The sequence below is a fragment of the Acromyrmex echinatior genome, chromosome 2, assembly GCF_024713525.1.
Source record: "Acromyrmex echinatior isolate Ae372 chromosome 2, ASM2471352v2, whole genome shotgun sequence".
Classification (NCBI taxonomy): domain Eukaryota; kingdom Metazoa; phylum Arthropoda; class Insecta; order Hymenoptera; family Formicidae; genus Acromyrmex; species Acromyrmex echinatior.
This window is the reverse complement of record NC_141853.1, coordinates 16,171,339-16,191,656: the sequence shown is the minus strand read 5'-3', so window position 1 is coordinate 16,191,656 and position 20,318 is coordinate 16,171,339. Positions and strand designations below refer to the sequence as shown.

Genomic DNA, 20,318 nt, shown 5'->3' with positions numbered 1-20,318 from the left:
TGCCGCCACAGCATCACCATTTCCTCTATTCGACCTCTCATTCGATCTTATTCCATATAGAGATCTGATCAAGACCTTTCCCAGCACTTTTTCCATCTACCCAGTTAGCACCACTCTCGTGGGTTCCTCCCGACCCTCCCGGATCGAATTCTTCCAACTCGAGTGACATGTCGTCGGAGTTTACCGGGAAGCACCACTCCGACAGTCTCCTGTACATCGGATGGCACGCGCGTAAGCAAACGGGATGTACGCACGGATCGCCTTTGAATCGAGGATATACGTGAGTCGGGCGTGGTTCCCGGGTGGATGGGCCCCGGGGGTTAGAAGGGTAGTTTTGTGGCTGTGGCGTGAGCGTGATGGCAAGATCCGGAATGCCGAGGAGGTCCCCTTCTAGATGTGTGTGAGTCAACGGCGGGGGGTTGAAATGGGCGGCGGAGAGGCATTGAATAGCCCCTGGGGTGACTGCGCCAACAAACCCTAACTAACGTAAATAAGATGTCTTGGGAGAGGAGTGAGTCCTCTTGCTTGCTCTTGACTCCTTTCGTCTTCCTCTCGATCCCTTTGCTCGACCTTTATCTTCCTATACCACCCACACACACACAAGCTCGACCAAAGTCGAAGCTGATGAGCTAACCTGGGGGCAATCACGGGATTTCTTCGCCCAGGAGTCCTCTAAGAAAAGGCTTCCAAATTCCGTCTCACGTCGTGTTCTTGTAGGAGGATCCGGAAACGATGAATCTGAGTTTCGAGAGTAAACTGGACCCGGTATGACGATGGGATGTGATGCGAGATAATAATTCTTGAATAGATAATGCGGTTACGTCTAAAATAGGTTGGAAACGCAGTTGGAAACTGTATTACGAAACGAGATTACTTGAGAGATTGGAGCAATGTGATTTTTTATTAAATATATAATGTTTGAGAGTAAATATTTTTTTATCTTGTAAAAATTTGTCTCTAAAATTAAGATAAAAAGATTTATATGTTTGTGACAGAAAAATCACAAGTATACATCATCAATGTACCAATTTATCAATTTCGCGCGCCGACCAAAGCCGACCCCAATGAACCCCCAGTCAATTACGGCATTTCTTCGCGAAGATCTTTGGGAAAAGTCCTGTCGCGTCCCTCGTACATTCTTCCCCCACGGATGAATACGCGGTATGCGCCCCGGAAACGATGAATTTGCGAGTCTCAAGGGTGGATAATGGTTGATGCGGTACACCGTTGTAAACGCGGGGTAGTGAGAAGAAGCGGAGCGCGGTGACTCGGGCGAATTTGTGAAACGATTATAGAATCTGCCCGAGCGCATGCCCTCGAGGGGAGGCGGAGGTGTAGGCCGAGAATGGGGATTTCCAGGAACAACCAACCCTCCGTATTGTTGCTCTCTTCGGCGGTTCACGCCGAATGAGTTTCGTACGACGTTATAATGCTCATCGCGACGATGAACTGGCAGGTTTCCTCTTTCGCATAATGACGAATACATTTTGAATACGACATTAACGAGCAATTAATGATAGTGTTGTTTTCTACAACAATAATATATCGTGATATCAGCACTTTTTTACGTACGAACGTGATGGTTTCTCTTCACGAAATGCAGACAAACATGTTTTTTGAGTAGGTATCTAGCAAAGAAGCAATTAAGAGACCATATGTTTATTTTTTTTTTTGTATTAAATTATAACAAGATTTATTTTATTATAAATATTTTCTGAATTAGATAAACAGATTATATAAACGTGTAGCTAGATAATTGAATTGTTTTAATCACAATTAATTTCATTTTAATATGAATTTTTATGAAAATGATATACAAAAAATTATAAGTGCCTATATCTTTAAATATATCTGGAAGTATATTTTTCTTGGAACAGTTTTATTTACAGATTATTTATACGTAGTTATATTTAAAGATTATTTATTTGTGTCTTATATAATAATATAGCACACAAATGTATATAAAATATAGATTGTAATTATTGTGAAAAAAAAATTTAATTCTGTGATGGCAATCTCTAAATATCAAATATCTCGTAACTTGATCGAATACTTTCACTGAGAGTTTCTCAGCGTATTAGATAAAATCGAATAAGTTCAGTCCGCCGGAAACATAATTGCGATTTATGTCTTGCCATTGTTCGAGGGGGACCGTCTGCTCGTTTAGCCCCCTTGTGAAACACATTTTGCGATTGTAGGACCCAAGTGACTGTAGGAAAATCTTTAACTTACCCCTAGCCTGCCCGCCCATTCGCCTAAGCGGGCCGGAAATGATGAATTTGCGAGTCTTATCGCGAGGAAGAAACGACGTTTTATGACAGTGCAAGAACAGCAAATAAATAAGCTGTCTTTACGAGCAAGAGACAATGCTCCCGGGGACGTAATCTTTAGCGACTCACCCTCTCTTGATTACGAAATCTCTTATCGGAAATGACAGCTGTGAGAGCAGAATTACACCTCTTGTAGGGAGTTCAGTCATTGTGCACATAGGCTACCGAAATGACAGCTGGCCAAAATTATAATTCCCATAATGTTTCGAGATATTATAGCTCGAGGGCTCGATAGCAGAACGAAAGCATATTTTCAGGCTGAAGCCGAGCCATTAATCAAAACGACTGCTGGTTGATTGTGGCTATTGTATGTAATGCACGGTCGGAGACAATTAGCGACGACTAGGAGGATTTAACACATTTCTCATCATTCACCCAGTTTAAAGTTTAAGCAAACTTTGCGATGCAAATGCCGGTAGCGTTAAGCGAACGTTGCAGTGTCTTATCACGATGCTCCTCCCTCCTAGATACAGACTTCAGCTTGAATGTACCGTTGGAACTTATCGCAATTTGTAAGCTCGACCTCTTACGTGTGAATTTTCGAGAAAACGAAGAGAAGCACTTCGCATACTATCGCGCACATTAAAGTAGGAATGTTAATTTCTACAAGCATACAATCAACCATTAGTTTAATGAAATACATACTACGGTTTAATTACAATAAATAATCTAAAGAAAATATAATGAATTATTAATTGAAATCCGATAAAAATCGCAGATTTTTATTCATAGATTTTTATTTATTACTTTATTCGTTAAAATGGAAATAAATTTAACGGAATATGAGTGAAGAATTCCGTGTTTTCCATTTATATATAAAAAAAACATTCTTTGGTATTCAAAAAGCTATGTTAATAGGAATTTACGGCCAGAAAGCTGAAAAAGTCTTTTAAAAAGAAGTCATAGATTTAATTAGAAATGTGAAATAAATGTTTTTTTTTTTTTAATTTTTTTAGAAGTTTATCGCAAGGTATTTATTACTTGCTTGATGATTGTCGTACTTCAGTAGTTGAATCTGATAGGTCGTTCTTATGTATAGAAAGATGTCATAAAAGCAGCTTAAAATCCTAAGTTTGCTAAGAGGAAGAGGGGAGGGAGAGAGCAGAGCAAAGCGTAACGCGCTAGATCCTTTAATTGACCGCACGCAAGAACTCATCCTCGATGAGTCTTAGGCCAATTAAGGAAGTTCCTCCGTTGGGAAGGTTTGTAACCTTTCCGCGTCCTTGCGCGGACTATTACAGAAATTAACGAGTCTCTCCACGGTTTCTCGAACGGTGCATTTGCATTATCCACAATAAAATAATCATCTCGCGGATTTTGTCGAAGATATCTTCAACGAAACTTTAAATTTAATGGTAAAGGAATAAATAAAATAAATCATTTATTCAAAAGATAAAAAAAAATACCGAAAATGGAATAGATTTAACGACAAAAACCAGGAAAGGCAAAATACAGGATTTATTTTTACACGAGACGATTATTTTCTGAACAAACATGTATTTAGAAATAATTTTATGATTTGAGGAAATAGAGCCATCGAGAAAATAATAAATTTTACAAATTTTTAGATGATGGCTAATTAGATGAAAGGCAGAATGCAACGCATCTGCCTAGTCTTTTTTTTTTTGGTCTTCGAATTTTGTTTAAAATTCATACTGTATTTTCGTTTGTTCTTCTGACATTTACCAACGGCAGAAATGGCACGGAAGTTTTTCGCTGCGCGGGAACAGAGGAGATCGACTTTTTCCGCCGGCAATTTGCGGGGCGGTTTCAATTTTCGTGCCATTGTCGATTACGTCAGACGCGATCAGCGTCACACGCGAGCTGCTCGCTTGCATCAGCGTAGCTTGGTTCACTATCTCGAGCTCGCTTTTTTAATCCGTATTCAATTATTTTCGCAGCATCCACCACTGCTCCGCGGTTTCAGTATTTACGAGATCAACTGTTACACAGCGGTGCGCTCTTGCACCCAGTGGAAAAAAAAAAAAAGAATTATTTAGGCGAACTGGCCCCCTATTTCGATTACACGGCTCGCTCATCGCATTGTGCTTGCATCGGAATACATACATACAGACATATGTATGTATGTATTATATATATATATAAAATTTTTTTTACTGACTTTTTTCTCCTGTGAAACGCTCGTGCTGTCAATTTGACAATCGGTAGTAACATGCACCTGTGCAGGAAGCGATTGGCTGCCGATACAATGCAAACACAAATCCATTATCGGCCCACTTAATCCGCGTGAAACGGAAATCGACCGTCAGTTGTGGGCATTCGTCGCGTTTTAAGCTCCGTAGTTAATCGCATGTAATCACGAATCGGCGCTTCTCCATGCGACTCGAGAAATTCCCACGGACTTAACGAGTAGTTCTAGTTGCGGCTACCGGCTCGCACGTAAATTCGATAATGATTCCCTCGTTGCGCCGTCATTTCCACTCATCAGGTAGCCTGAGCTTTACGTGCGCGAAGTTAACGAGCTAATGAGCTTGCAGAGCTGGCGCCGAGAGAGAGAGAGAGAGAGAGAGAGAGAGAGAGAGAGAACAGGCGAGCATCTATTCTGCATTACGCCGCTGATGCAGTTTACGTCTGGATGACGCGGGACGAGAAGAGGAAGAGGAGGAGGAGGAGGTCACGGAACGTTTCCCAGTTAGGGCAATTCCGCACTTTCGCTCGCCGCAATTAATTAGCTCAATTCCCGCTTCCTGTTATGCCTGCCACTACGCCGAGTCGCGTCGTGTTGACGCCGAGGGCACCCGTCGCGCACGCCTGCATTCCGACGACGTTCGCATACCGTTGTCATAGTTTACGTACGCATCTCGGTCCCTGAAGGCGCTTTCTGTTGCGCTAAGCGAACCATGAGCGTCGAGACGTCGCCGATCTGCCTCTCCGTGTTGTGCATTTACGTGATGACGGCGCCGCCGCCACCCCCGCTGCCGGAGGCGGTGTCGCCTCGGCCCACTCGTGTGGGTAAGAGAGACTGTAACCACACGGGATTATCCTTCTCTGGGGAGTTGTTTCAAATTGTGTCATCTTAAGAAACAACGTACAGATTAATCTTTATTTGCTTAGTATGTTGTAATGAATTTAATCCGAAGAAGAAACAGAATGAGGGTCACACATAAGTTTTTTTTGGTCCTATCTGAATTTTATTCTCTTCTTTTGAAACAATGTCTGAAAGCTTGGAAATATTAGTAAATAATTATTTTTTTCATTATTATATATATTTTAATTACTATTATTATACTATAAGGGTGAATCAAGAGTTGTTGAATCAGCTTTTTATCCTATGAGAAAATAATTGTCTGCACACGTTATAATTCAATTAGGTATAAGGTCGATAAATTTCTCATAGGATAAAAAGTTGGTTCAACGACTCTGACTCACCCTGTATACACATAAAAAAATATTTTTGTGTGTTTTGATATTCTAGAAGAGGAAGAAATTTAAATTTAACTAAATTTAAAACGTAATCGACTGAAAATTATTATATATAAACTTGACGGTTTATTATCTTTGGCATAATTTTTCACATACAAGTAATTACGATGATAAATTAGAATATGTATTCTATTCTAAATTTTAGAAGCTTTAAAGATTTAAAACCATGTTTTTGTAACTAAAAGTCACATATTTAAAATAAGTGTCCGCTCTTGCACTTTTGTTGCATTAATGCAAAAAATAAATTACACATATAATTGGGATAATCACTATAATACTCCGTTAACTATATCATTATCGAAACCAGTATTTTCCGTCGGTCGTTTCGCATGCAAAAACATGTATACACGCACACACTCATCTTCCTTGCCAGCATAATAACGTTTGTGATTTTTTCTTGTTTTGCAGCTTACGCGAACGCAACTGATCCGTACTTGGAAATTTTACCAAACGGCGAGACGCAAACAAAGCCAATCGGCTCCAGCATTATCCTCACGTGTAAACCAAAGGTAGACGATCCGTCACTTATCTCTGATATGCAATGGTTCGATCCGTTGGATCGCTTGATTGAGTCTCTCAAGTAAGTCGATTACCACACTGACTATCTCTTCTTCTTTTTTGCTTATAGAAATAATATTTTCAAGATGACTCAAAAGTGATCAATAGCGTTTCTTTATCTATATTATAATTAGCAATTGAGAAGATGACAGTTTAATTAATCGAAGATATCAGTTGCAACGCTAGTGCTGATCATTTTTTTTGAAGAGTTATTACAAGCAATTATAAGAATCATAATCCATGAATCTAGACACTTTTCTTTTTGTATCGTTGATATTTATACATGAATTGCTGTATTAATCAATTACATTCCAGAGAATAATGCATTTCATGTCGTGCTTCGTTAAAGTGAAAGTTGCGAAATTTATTTTAATTAAGAAGTAAAATGTAATGAACTAATGAATTATTGAAATAATTTTGAAACGGCGTTTTCTTTCGATTAAGATTATGAGTAAAATGTTACAATCTAATGTTAATTATACACGTCACGTCTCTAGTAATTTCACAGAATAAAATCATAAATTTCAATAATTATTTATGACGTAAATCATAAATCTCCACAGAGGGTACAGATTACAAGCGAAAAAGTACAAAAAATATTTAATTTAACAGTAAAATACACATTAAACATAAACGGGGAAGTTCGTTGTAATACTAATTCACAAATTTCTTTCACTTGTAATGCATACACAGATACGCTGTCTTACCGCTCGAAAGGCGAGTATAAAATCTACTGAAGACCTAAACATGCAACCGTAGTAGTGCTCGTTCGTTTGCTGCTCCTCCTCCTGTTTCCACCTTTCTCATTTGCGGGCACATTCACCCGTCACTTCGCCCCGAATTCGATACAATCATTTTCCCACGATGTAACCACGTTTCCCGCAGTCCACGCCATGGAGCTCTTAATTGCTGCAACGCGAACCGATTGCAGTTCGCGAACCGGCTATTGCTCGTTAAGCCGGAAAAGTTTCGAACGATCGGTCGTACTAAACCCGACTTATTGAGCGCCCGTATATGCCAAAACGAGGAAATTCGTTGGCCGGAAAAAAATGCATGTAACGAATTTTTCGTTTACACGTTCACGCATACCGAGTAACCCCAGAGTGGGGTCATTGCTTTTTTTTTTTAATTTCTCTGTTAATAAAATTCAAATTTGATTTCATTTATTGCAAGAGAAAGAGAAAATCGATTTTGAAGATACGTAAATTTTTAGCATATTGAGTACCTAAATTACCTACCTAATTTTTTAGCTTATAGTTTCAAAATAGAATGTAAAATCTTTTGTTTAAATTTTTTTATGTTTATACACGTTCCTAAAAATTTATGTGCTTAAGCTCTCTAGTTTTGGATGTTAACTAGCTTTATAATTAAACTGCTCGAGCTCACAGGATTAAAAATGAAACACAATATTTCTAGGGCATTGTGCATGTATATGTGATTGTGTGCCTCGGCAGTAATTAAGCAGCTCCATAATGGCGCAATTCTGTGCACACTCGCAAACATTATTTTACCCTCGTCTGCAATATTTATGTCTTTATTTATGCAAGTCTGTCGATATCGTTAACAGCTAATATATGTACCACGTGTCGCTCATACTGCAAAGTATTTAATCCAGCGATCAAACAATCTAACGAACGTTAACCCTAGTAACTGATTCGTCGTGTCGCGTGTTTGTACGATTACTCGATCCCCGAGTACGATTTGCATAATTAAGTACATTCGTCGTCAAGAGTGCCGTGTGTGACATTCCCGGATAAAATCATCCCGATTCGAGCAATTTGCGCCACTCAATTATACGTTCTCCATATTACACTAATATAGGCTGTTATGAGAATCGATATATAGAGACAAATTGAACCAGAAATATTTACGTGCCATTTATTAAAGAAAAACCTATATACATATAAGAATTTTTATCGGGACTTTTCGATCGCTCTATATAATTGACAGACTATATATTGCTGCCGTGGTAATATCGTATTATTTTTTAATGCCAATGATTTTTTTATGCCAATCATCATTGTTTGCATTTATGTTTATGTGATTGCCATAATATAGCTGCTTCACCATAACATAAATTAATTTTTGAATGTGTTTATATTTCCCTAATTTTCCATATTTATTCGAGATATAAAAATTTATTTTCATGATTTTCCATTTTCTGAAGACGGAAACGCGGTTTCACAGCAGCCACGCTTTTGATCCTATCACTTCTAGCCATCTTCTTAATCCGCAGAATCCATATTCGTAACCTTTATAGTCCACGTCACGCGATATTACATCCGGCATCTCGTCGCCCGATGTATACTATATGGAAATTGCTTGAATACATCATATCATATATACCTATACTCGCATCATACGTCGATTCGCTCTATGCCATACTATGCAACGTTGAATAATATGAGGTCATGTGAATGCATCTCGTTGTCATTTACACGTCATTCTCGCGTCATTCACGAAGAACGTGTATGAACGCAATATCGTCATGCGATGTCATTGATCATTATCATCAATTTGATGTGCTTTAACCGATATTGCGAATTGTTTTGCAAATTGTGATATTATTCTCTACAGCAAAAAAGGAAATAATCAAAATTCGAAGCCAGCCAGGTACACCGAATTACACCAAGATGGTAGACTGTCCCTATATTTTAATTCCCTTGAGGAGGAACAAGCTGGGATGTACACATGCAAAGGGAATTATGCACGTAATGTGCAGTTAAGCAAATCTGTGACAATCGATACTATTAGTGAGTATAGAATTAAAAAGCCTTGCCGCATTTTAATTTTTAAATGTACTTATTCCGATATAGAATAAAATATCTCCCAGCGAGATATATCGAACAGTACTTAATTAATATCACGATGAAATGATCAAAGAATTTTTTTTTATTAAAATGTTATTGGAAATCGTGTATAACTTTTTAATAAGGCGGATATAGAATATCAAATAATGGATATTTCGTTCTAGTTAATATTTTTGGCAGACAAATGAATTATATATCTAATTAGAAGATATACAGCAATATATATATATATAATCAGTTTTTATTAAATCTAAATAGATTGAAATTAGTTTATACATAATAGAAATTAGTAATATACATGTTTTTCCTTCCGAGAGATATGTATATGTCGCAATATTTTTCCAAACAAAATTTCCGATTTGTGATTAATAGTTGCGATCACGTGGGAGAATGCACCGACAAATCAGTATCCCATTCTTGGAGAAGACTTCGATATTCATTGTCAAGTACGCGCTAGGCCATCGCCTTCGGTTGATTGGCTTTTCAACGGAGAGGTGATCAAAACAAATAATCATTATATCATAAACACTTATTCCTTGAAAATCAAGAATGTCCAAAAGAGCGATGATGGTGTATATATATGTCGGGCATCGGTACAGACCACAGGAGAATTGCAAGAGCGACCTATTCACGTTGAGGTACTATAATTAATATCTTCATTAAATTGCATTGATTTAAAAAAATCGTAAATTATTTCAGAAATTTATAAACGTTGAATAATTATTATATTACATTTGTTTAAGTGCTCATTATTTGTCATATTTTAATGGTTTTATTATAACAATATTACAACTTTTAATTTAATTTTTATTAACACGCTATAAATTTGTTAATATATTTTTTAATTGCTAATAATTTTTAGAGATTATATATATCTGCTTAAAAATTTAAATTTGTGTATTTTTTTCTAAAAAAAAAATTTTTTTTTTTCAATAACTTTGTTAATTCTTATTAGGTACACATACGACCTACGATCACTGAGTTTACGAAACCAATAGATGTTATCGAAGGCGAAAACGCAGATATTAGGTGTAATGGTACTGGCAAGCCACCACCAGTAATCACGTGGGTTAAGTCTCTAACCCAACAAAATCTGTCCATTACCGATCGCTTCGGTGTCGATCCGGTCTCGGGTATACTCACTATCACAAATGTGAAGCGCGAAGATTCGGGTGAGTATCAATGCATGGCAACAAACGCCGCAGGTACCGCTACTGCCACCACCCAAATAAATGTGATCATCAAACCGAAAATTATGGAGTTCTTGAACAAGACCGTGGTGGAGGGCAAAAGCGTGGAAATCCAATGTAAGGCCTTCGGTCGACCACCACCCAAGGTGAGCTTCAGGAAATTCACTCTCGACAAACCATACGCGGATGGTGCTCAGTCGGAAGATGACCGGATCATCGTGAGGAACGAACCAGACAACATGTCTAGCGACGTGACTATTGGCATTCTATCAATCACTGACGTTCTCACTGATAACGATGGTCTGTATGAATGTGTGGCGGAAAATACTGGCGGTGTCGCCTACATGAATGGTCATTTGACTGTGGAATTTCCGCCCTCCTTCTCCTCCACTATGCGGAACGTCACCTGGTCTTGGGAATCGAAACCAATTAATCTCACTTGTGAAGCCGAGAGCATACCGAACGCGACAATACGCTGGACTTTGCATGAGCAGAAGATCGATAACGACGCTTATATCCAACAGTTTGGTAATGGCCCGATTTCCAATCTTCAAATAAGACCGATCGACCGGAGATATTACACGCATTATAAATGCATCGCTATGAATACTCACGGTACGCGGGAGCGTATGATAGAGTTGAGGGAAGCGGCGAAACCCGGCGAGCTCTTGAGCGTCAAGATGGCTGAAATTACCGCCACGACGATAAGATTCGATTTGCAACCGCCCATACATCCAGATTTGCCTGTCACTACTATTACCGTACAGTACAAAGAGGAGTTGCATACCTGGCAAAACGCGAAGAATAAAACGTGGTCTATCGGTAAGTATATCTTGCATACATTAAAATTATACATTAAAGTCAAATTATGCTATAATTTTAATTATTTTCTTAGCTTATGTTTTTCTTTACGTAATTTAACGTATAGTTAAACGTCACGTAAACAATATCCTCTAGGTACTCTGTACGTCATCGAGGGTTTGAAACCGCAGACGCCCTACGACTTCCGATTCGCCGGGAGAAATGAGGTCGGTCTGGGTAACTTTGGTAACTTCCATCGAGAGATCACACCCGGTAGAACGGTGCCGAAAGATCCGAGAATTCTGACCACACCAGGCTCTGAATACGAGCAGTCTCCGTACAATCATCAATATGAGCTCAGCTGGGTGACGCCGCCCGACAATGGCGAACCCATAGACAAGTACCTGATCAAGTACTGCCAGATAAGACGTGTCGCTGGCGAGTGGGATGTGATACAGGAAACCTGTCAATCGATAGATGTCAAATCCCAAAGGACGAGACAGTTCCTCAAGGATCTGAAATACGATACTTTCTACATAGTCGAGCTTCAGGCTCACAACGTGATGGGCTACGGCAAACCTGGATACGTCAAGATCAGGACGGCTAGAGGTAAGTTAGTGGCCCTTCGCAATTAATTTTCAGTGTTCCTACGATCCAATATAATTATTGTCATGACGTATCTACATTTTTCGTAATGATTTCCACTCGAGATATATTTAATTCCTTTTGAAATATATATGTGCACGAAGCTACTGCACTGAATATTTTTTTCTTCGCGATCTTCTTCAAATCGTTTGTCACTTTGTCGCCCCTATTTTTGTTCATTCATGGGGGAGGGAAAAGGGTTATTTGAGGTCTTTCGTTTCCTCGTCTAAGAGGTTTCCACTCAGTTAAACTATCTTTTTTTTTGTATTGATTTTTTCTCAATAACTTTTCTAATTGGTTCTGTCGACGGCGGAAACGATCTTGTAATCATCAGAAAGGCCTAAATGGCTATTTTACTCGCTAAATACTTTAACATTCGTTTTAAGTAAAATGTGTTTAATACTTGACACTTTCATTTTTAAATATAACGTACATTTTTATAGAAATAAAGTATGTTTAGAAATAAACTATATTACTTTAATATATATTTGCAATATGAATTTTGGTATAGCGATTGCGATTTTTTATGCATGTTATATAACTTGCCTTCTATTTTACGCGGAATGGAAAGTTATTTTTATAAAAAATACCAAGTCCCCGGCCCTTCTGGCGTTAATCGAGATTACAGGATTTGAAGAAGTCCTCAGATCCCTTGACCCTGCGCAAGACACCAGCTAACTACTAAAGCTACCCGGTGACCGTCGACGGGCTTGTAAAGACATTAAAGATATTTTACTCGACGACGACATACTTGAAGCGGGGAAAGATCTTTTTTATTACACAGAGCCTTTTTCCATCCATTCAGAATCTACGGGCACTGAGGACTACAGTAATGCTGGTGATACTTGCAAGACCGGCGTCGCCATTACCGCAGCAGTAATGCTCCTATCTCTAGCCATTTAGAGTCGCCGTCAGGGATATTTGCTCCTCGCGCTCTAATCCTCCCTCCGTCGTGAACGCACGCGATAGGAAGCGAGGCGAATTCGCGAGGCCGACAGTACAAGCGAGACACCACGATGGACGAAAGTGACACATACGCTCCACTAATATAACACATCCTCTTTCGTGATTTCCTGCGACTCTCGTGTTTCGTTCGAATCTGATCGAATTATCTAGGCATCTCGGATACGAAAGCGTTTTCCGTTAAAATGAATTTCGTGCGAGACACGACGGCGAAAGTTAATCGCGGGACAATTGTATACACGATAGTATCTGTTCATTTATATATCCATTTAGCAGTAAACGATCGACAACGAAGAATAAATTGATACGTTCGCCGGTACATTCCGAGAGTAAAGATTATGGCGTTCGAGTGAGTTTCTTTAAGAAGAAACAACGTGAAAAGTCGTTATGCGAAGTGTATTTATACGTATTATTTGTTGAATGCTCACTGCGTGTTAGTATAAACGTACTGGTACGTTTATTTTCATTTTTCTTTCTCATACATAAGTTAAGGCTGTACTTTGGTAATTTCTGTAAGAGAGACGGGTATCGCAGTGCGCAAGGATAATATTCCCTCGCACCGCTTCGAGAACAAGGCGTGCAAGAGAATTGACGTAACCAAAACGAACTGTGCTGTAACAATTATTTCGCGTGTTATAATTTTCGTTTCTTAATTAAAGTCAGAGCTATGCACTTTTAAAAAGATTTAAGATAAGTCACGATTACGCTTCGTCAACTTTTGCAGTTTACGAACTTTTGTATGGTATGTGTTATATCGATAGATAAAAGAAGAATGTGCTTCCCTATATATAGGTTGGTTCGAGAATAAATTAACGACTTATATCGGATAGCTACGACTATACGAGTGTGAGACTATAAGATAGTGACCGTAAGAGTACTACTGCCCTGAATTGTCTACTATATTCACGCGCAAAGTTTACCGACCAAGAGGAAGGATATTATATAATCGATATTAAGGGAACGAATAGTCGCGATTAGAATCGCGGCGACTCGTAAATCACGCACGAATACGAATGTAATAATCGTGTCCCGTAGAATACGTACATTTTGGTGCATCGGAGCTGTTTACTGAGTTTGCCGATCAGTATACGTCCAAATTATTTTTAGATGAAACTTTTTTCACGTCTTTTGCGATCTGATTTTTATAAGATCTTAATTACGAAGATTGATTGACGAACAAAAGGGAGGGAGAAGAATAATAGAGCCATTAAGCAAATGCGGTCGAGTATTCGGATATTCGCAGATTCATCATAGCAATCGGAACAAAAAATTGATAAAGTTATACAGCATAAAAACGATGGAATTTGTCTTTACGAAAAAAAAAAAAAAAATCCGTTTTTATTGAGGCCTTAAGAAAAATGGGACATTTTCCTCCTTCGTAAAAGTCGACACTTATATCCACGATTCGCGTTCGTGCGATGTTCTTTTACGAGGCAAAGAATTTCACACGAGCGAGCGGAACTCCTCGCGAAGTCGCGTCACGCACACAAGATCCAGGAACTTTAATCCTAGAACCCGACTGCAAATCGATCCAATGCAAATATCTGACCATGACGAGAAATGAATAAAGAAATCGTGACGCGGGTAATGAAATTAATATATCTTGAAGACAATTTTTTTCGCATTTTTTTCGCGGGATAATAGTAGTTGTTATCATCTAAATTGCTTGTGTTTTACATGCAATATATTCCTGTGTATTTTTAATAAGATAAGATATAAAATTGTTATAATTCTTCATAAAGAATTGTTTTATTTGGAGTAGAAATCTTAGCATTTATCGTGATTCGTAATTCTACGGTCGGGTTCTACGACTAATCGCGAAACAAAATTCCGAAATTCGATGACTCTCACACGACTGCCAATTAATATTTTAGTTGGGTTAATTTTTGAAAATTGCGTCTGATTTTTCTCTCCTCTCTTGCCTTCAATTTGTTTATCTACTTTTTTGTAATCTTTATTTTTTGGGAAATTTATTCAGTCATTAGTTTCGCTTGACTAGTTTTTGAAATACATGTTTAGTGTGCGCATGATCTGTGTGTTGCGATCATTACGATTTATATGATTCTTTATTACACATATTTACAATATAATTATAAATTTATTATCGCCGTAGCTCTTACGTATCCATAACCGCCGCTACCGGCAGTAGCCGCCATCACCGCCGTAATTATCACTAGTAACCACTGTCGTAATTAATCACTAATCTCGGGCGATGAGATAAGGAATCGAGATCGATCTAATTTTGACTAGTTTGGATTTTGATGCGAAAAGATACGTAAACCGTTCTTGAACATCAAGTAGAACAATTGAAATACTCAAGAAAATTGTTAAAACAATATTCCAACAATATTCCATAATAAATTAGAATATTAGATTGCAAAACAATTTTTTAATGATAAAAAATGAAAGCAGTTAAAATTATAAACTCTAACTAGAAGTTACAGAAATTAAAAGTCGTTGGAAATTAAAAGTTATAATTTCAACGTCGAGAGAATTCATTGAATGAATTTTCCCATTTATTCATTCTCCTGTTTCGCGACGTAGTTATTCCGACCAGAACGGCGGGACGATTAGTGTAAGGTACATTTTCCCTTACTATTCTTTCACGTCGAAAATTGAACTTGGCGAAATTACACGGTTTCGATTCCTGAATAAGAGACTACAAAAGGAGCGCGGTTCGATCTCGAAGGCCTGGTCGTATCCGGAACGGGCGGTCTTTTACCTCAAGTGCCTGTACACACACGCACACACACACACACACGCACACGCACACACACATGAACACATACGCATTGATCGCCTCCCCCGCGAGGCTCACGCGAAAACACCGACGATCGATCTCGATGTGACGAGGTCTTCGACCTAAATCTTTTTACGTCTCTTTTATGTCTGTTCGCAATACCTGGGTTCTTAGATATTAGTCCACAACGCATGGCATGCGCTTTGTTATCATTACTCCCCTTATTTTTTTTTTAACTTAGCGATGCGTCACGCCGAGCCTCATCGGCGATGTTCCCATTCCATACACGCCGTCCCCGTTTAGGTGGAGAACGCGGAGAACGTGGAGAACTCGTTCACGGCACTTAATACGACGACAGCATATTGGATTTTGATGACAGATTTTTTTAACAATTTCGATTTTCCATTATGAGAATTTTAAAGGCATGGTTTTATGAATTTATAATTAAAAAATGAAATTTTATGAATTGAGACTTTCTAAAAATTCTAAATTAAAATAAACTGATTCTCGAGAGCTACTTTATTTTTCTGTTTATTTCAAATTCAATTTCAGTGGAGATTGTATTTCGAAATAAATGGCTGAGACATTTAATATTGATGAAAACTGAAAGGTTTTGTGTAAAAATTTTTTAATAAAAAAATCGATTTTATGTACGTCCATAAAAAAATCTGTCATTAAAATTTGATATGGTAAAAATGTGACATAGATATACATAACCGAATATAGCGTAAGAATAATGAGATCTTAATTATCGATTACATTGAATAATATTACGAATTGGTAATATTGTAGTGGCCCGAGATATTCTTCGACGTTCGCAACAAAGTTTTATCGAGACTGAGGCACACAGGGCATACTATCGCGAATTTATGGAATACAAACACGACGTCTGCAAATCTTATACGGATATCGGTTACAAAAATAGTAACTTTTCTCGCAAATGTATTCCCTCGGAACTGGAATAACCAATAACATCCTGGGTCTCGAGAAAAAAAAAATGAAAAGAAAACATCGGATCTAAGATCAGGAGTAAGTTTCATCATACGTATCGAATTTCTTAATTCTTATCCGATTTCTTTTTCCCGCTCTTCTGTTTTTCGACCGATAGAATGATATTGATTAATCCGGTTTCAAGATATCGACATCTTTATCGTTGTGTTGATAATATCATAAAGCCGACATTGAGACTTTTAGCCACAGGTGTGATAAACCCTGACGGAAAACAATCTCCTGACTTCCGTTTACAATCGTAAAAACTCGACTGGATTCATTCGACGGGAAAACGACAACGTCTTATACACGCAAGTATCCTGTTTTACCTCTCGTAACAATAAACTCCAACGTAATTTCGGAAACGTCACAAAGCGGAATTAGTGGAAGAAAGAGTGGATGCGCGAATAGAGTCTCTTTCAGACGATGCTTTAAACCGATGAAGGACAAGCGCGGAGAGAGGCGGAAGGCTTTAAACCGATGATAAAGACAATGTCGAGAAGCAGACGCGATGGCAGAAGAAAACGATTCGAAGGGAACGATCGTCGAAATGGTTTTCCATCCGTCTCGAATCTGCCTCCAATGAGTTTTCCTCTTTTCTGGCGGAAATCACCGGGCGGCTTCCTGGAAAGCTTCAGAACGATTGTAACTGGAACTGGCCAAACGAAATCCCTCGAAATTCGCACTTTGTCTCGATAAAAGGATTCGTGAAATTGCAACGAACAGACCACGGTATCGATTCAGTCCACCGCTTCGGTAAAGATACGGTCTTCCGTTATTCCTCTTACTCGAACAGAGTAACATGATTCTGTCAAAGTCCAGTCCATTTTCATCAATATCAAAAAAGAACCGTAAAATCTATTGCCCGTATTTAACCATTTATCCATATTACTTGAATTAATTTTGCACTTGATGCATTTCACGTTAAATTCGCTGTTCTATTTCAATTCATAATTTCGTATCGACATTGTCTTCCAATCTTAATTCATTCGCAATATTACCGAATGTGTCTTTCACAGCGTCAAAATTAGACGGTGAAATTCAGCAAGAAATTCGTGACAAGAATACGGACCATTGTGTAATTTCTTCGTACGAAACGTACCGAAAGGATACAGTAATTCAGAACGGACGGTAATTTAACGTTAAATGCCCACGACGCAGGAATACGAGCTACGGTCACGAGCAAACGGCTCTTTATTCGCGATTGTTCAACGTGTCGCGATTCGCACGGACTAATTACGCGAACGTGCACTGTTCGTTCCTTCCCCTCCTCCGCCTAGAACGTGGATGGGCGTGTGTTTGCGGGGAGCCTCAAACCAGAGAGACGACGCACGCGACCGACCCTCCCGCAATCTGCCAGGATCAATCGATCCTCGATTCTTGCGCCGCGGCCAGAATTGTCTCTGCCGGGAAATCAAGGCGGCTTTGTGTTTTGTACTCGAGGATCGATCCCCCGCGCCAAACTGTGCGACTCCGTCCGGATAAATTGCGAGCGTATAAATGCTCCATTCGGCAACGACGACTCATTGTCTGCGCGAGCGTTTGCTTTCACCCGGACGCTTCAAGCACCGGCATCATCATCTCGAGGACGCGATTGCGGACGAAATCAATTAGCGGGGAATGCGGGATTATTCCAATTCACTCGCTTTATACGGTGGGATTGTACGATTATACGGAATTTATCTTGCGGGAAGAAAGCGCTGCCAACGCTTACAATTGATAATTGGTAATTCTAAATTATAGGTATACAAATAATGATTTTCCGTTCATAAAATCAATTAGTTTTTTTTTTAATCCGTGAAGCTCCCAAAATTTATTTCTTCATTTTATTTAGCTAAAATTCCTAAAACGCGTCTTTCGTTTGCCTTTGTTACTCGCGTTACGATTGTTACTTTTTAATACTTCAAGGTTGCATATATTAGGTACCGCATTTCCCAAAATGTTTCCCCGAGAGACGCCGAAATAATACACATCAAATATATACGTACAATCTGAACGTGTCTGTGTTTAAGCAAGAAGTTTCCCAGCAGCAGTAAGCAGCAGCTGGAGTGTTTCTCGTTACAGAGATAATCTCTCGGGTACAAATGAATCGCTCGAGAGGAGGAGAGAGCCGGGTGTTCGCGCTGGCTGATGTGCCAGGTCCATCCTCTAGTGCCCACGCGACTTCGTGGGGGAGATAGAAACAAGGAAAACGCAGAAAAGTCGAATAGGTCTGCTCGCGAATGCGAATCCGTTCGTGGAACCTCCGGGCGTCGCCACGTCGCTTATAAATAGCCACTGCATTAAAGAGAACTCCGTCGAGTGGATGAACCGGAGGACTGGAACGATGAGAGGGCGAGAAATATAAAAACATAAGCACGATACTCTTCGCGATCTATTTTCGATGGACGTTGCACGGTTTTCGCGCGATTTCGCAGTACCAGGTCCTTGAATCCGCGCAGCGAAACAGCGTTATTTTAATCCTTCCACTGTGGAAAAGCATACTAAAATCACTCTACGAAATAATCTTTCTATTACGTTGAAATTATTTAATAAAGTTTTTACCGTTGTGTTTTACCATTTTATCTCTCGAAATACGTACGTCAATATTACTCGACGAGAAATATGAAGATATTTATTTGCATAAAATTAAATTTAGTAATCGACGATTTTATTATTCTCTTGATAATGGAAGAGTTTAATGATACATGTTACATTTAATGTTGAAATATTGATAAAAAGATGTCGAGTGCCTAAAGGTTTGTGTACAAAATCGCGTTTCAGGGTGTAATCCAGTTAATAAAATAATAAACGGTCGTCTCTGCATTCGGAAAAGCCTTCCGCCAATGCATTAGTACATTTTTTGCGACCCTTTTAGTCTTTTCTATTCTGTTATTTTATTTAATCGTAATAAGGTTCGGATTTGGAAGATTTTTTTCCAGCGCATTAAACAGAATCTCTATAAACAGAATTAGTTCGGAGAAAGAAAATACTTAAGCCGCTTACAAAAATGAGAGTATATTAATAAAAATAAATGTATACCTTTTAATTTTTTTCTTTATGTCGGCACAGTTTTTTTCGGGTGAAGGTAGAAGAAAAGGATATATACGTGCCCCTGAATTTACTTCGGGTTGCAGAAGGTACACGGATTGGAGGGTTTAAGAAATAATCGCGCCGACTCGGAGCTAGACACGTTACGATACGAACCGAAAATAGACCAGAATGCGAAATCGAACTTCAACGTGGCCGTTCAGTATCTGTTGTCGCTCTGATTACTTTTACGAGACATTCGATGATAGCGCGTAGCAATCCCCTTGTATTCTTCTCTCGGTGTTTTTCTTTCTTTCTTTTTTTTTATCTTTTATTACGGTACCGTGGACTCCGCTCGTATCTTCCGAAGGGTATATATTTACACACTACAGATACACACAGGACACACATACACGCACATATATATATATATAATATATATATATATACACACATACACATATATGTACAAACGTATATATAAAGAGTACACATAGATAGATAGGTAGATAAAACATTTACATACGTCTAAGGATATGTACTAGCCTAGTGCCTAATATGTTCGTATTTATGAGGAGGATAAACTCGTATAACTCGTTCTTTCCTGTGCGAAATATTCAATATTGTAAATACAACGGAACGACGTAAAAAAAAAAATATATATGTGAGTGTCTAAGGAGAAAAAAAAAGAACAATACGGATGGATAAATCCGAGCCAGCGGAGAAGCCACCTTCAAATTGTATCCTGTGCCGAAGTTGTCAATTTTCCGAGCTTAAGAATTTTTCCGAACGGAATGACGAGCGAAAAAGAGGAAGGAGATGGGATGATCGTTTTCAA

The 20,318-nt window shown here is 38.7% G+C and overlaps 1 protein-coding gene across 4 annotated transcripts in view; it reads left to right on the top strand.

Moving 5' to 3' along the window:
• Fas2 (neural cell adhesion molecule fasciclin 2) overlaps nucleotides 1–20,318 on the top strand; it is a 95,042-nt gene that overhangs the window by 65,390 nt on the left and 9,334 nt on the right. For 2 of the 4 annotated variants that reach the window (XM_011065424.2, XM_011065422.2), the window contains exons 2-7: nucleotides 6,183–6,354; nucleotides 7,026–7,049; nucleotides 8,910–9,085; nucleotides 9,515–9,780; nucleotides 10,098–11,154; nucleotides 11,290–11,742. In XM_011065424.2, the coding sequence (XP_011063726.1) occupies nucleotides 6,183–6,354; nucleotides 7,026–7,049; nucleotides 8,910–9,085; nucleotides 9,515–9,780; nucleotides 10,098–11,154; nucleotides 11,290–11,742 (2,148 nt within the window). Of the gene's footprint in view, nucleotides 1–6,182; nucleotides 6,355–7,025; nucleotides 7,050–8,909; nucleotides 9,086–9,514; nucleotides 9,781–10,097; nucleotides 11,155–11,289; nucleotides 11,743–12,583; nucleotides 20,176–20,318 lie in introns of those variants that run through there. The other 2 variants (XM_011065425.2, XM_011065423.2) reach the window with 2 other exon arrangements.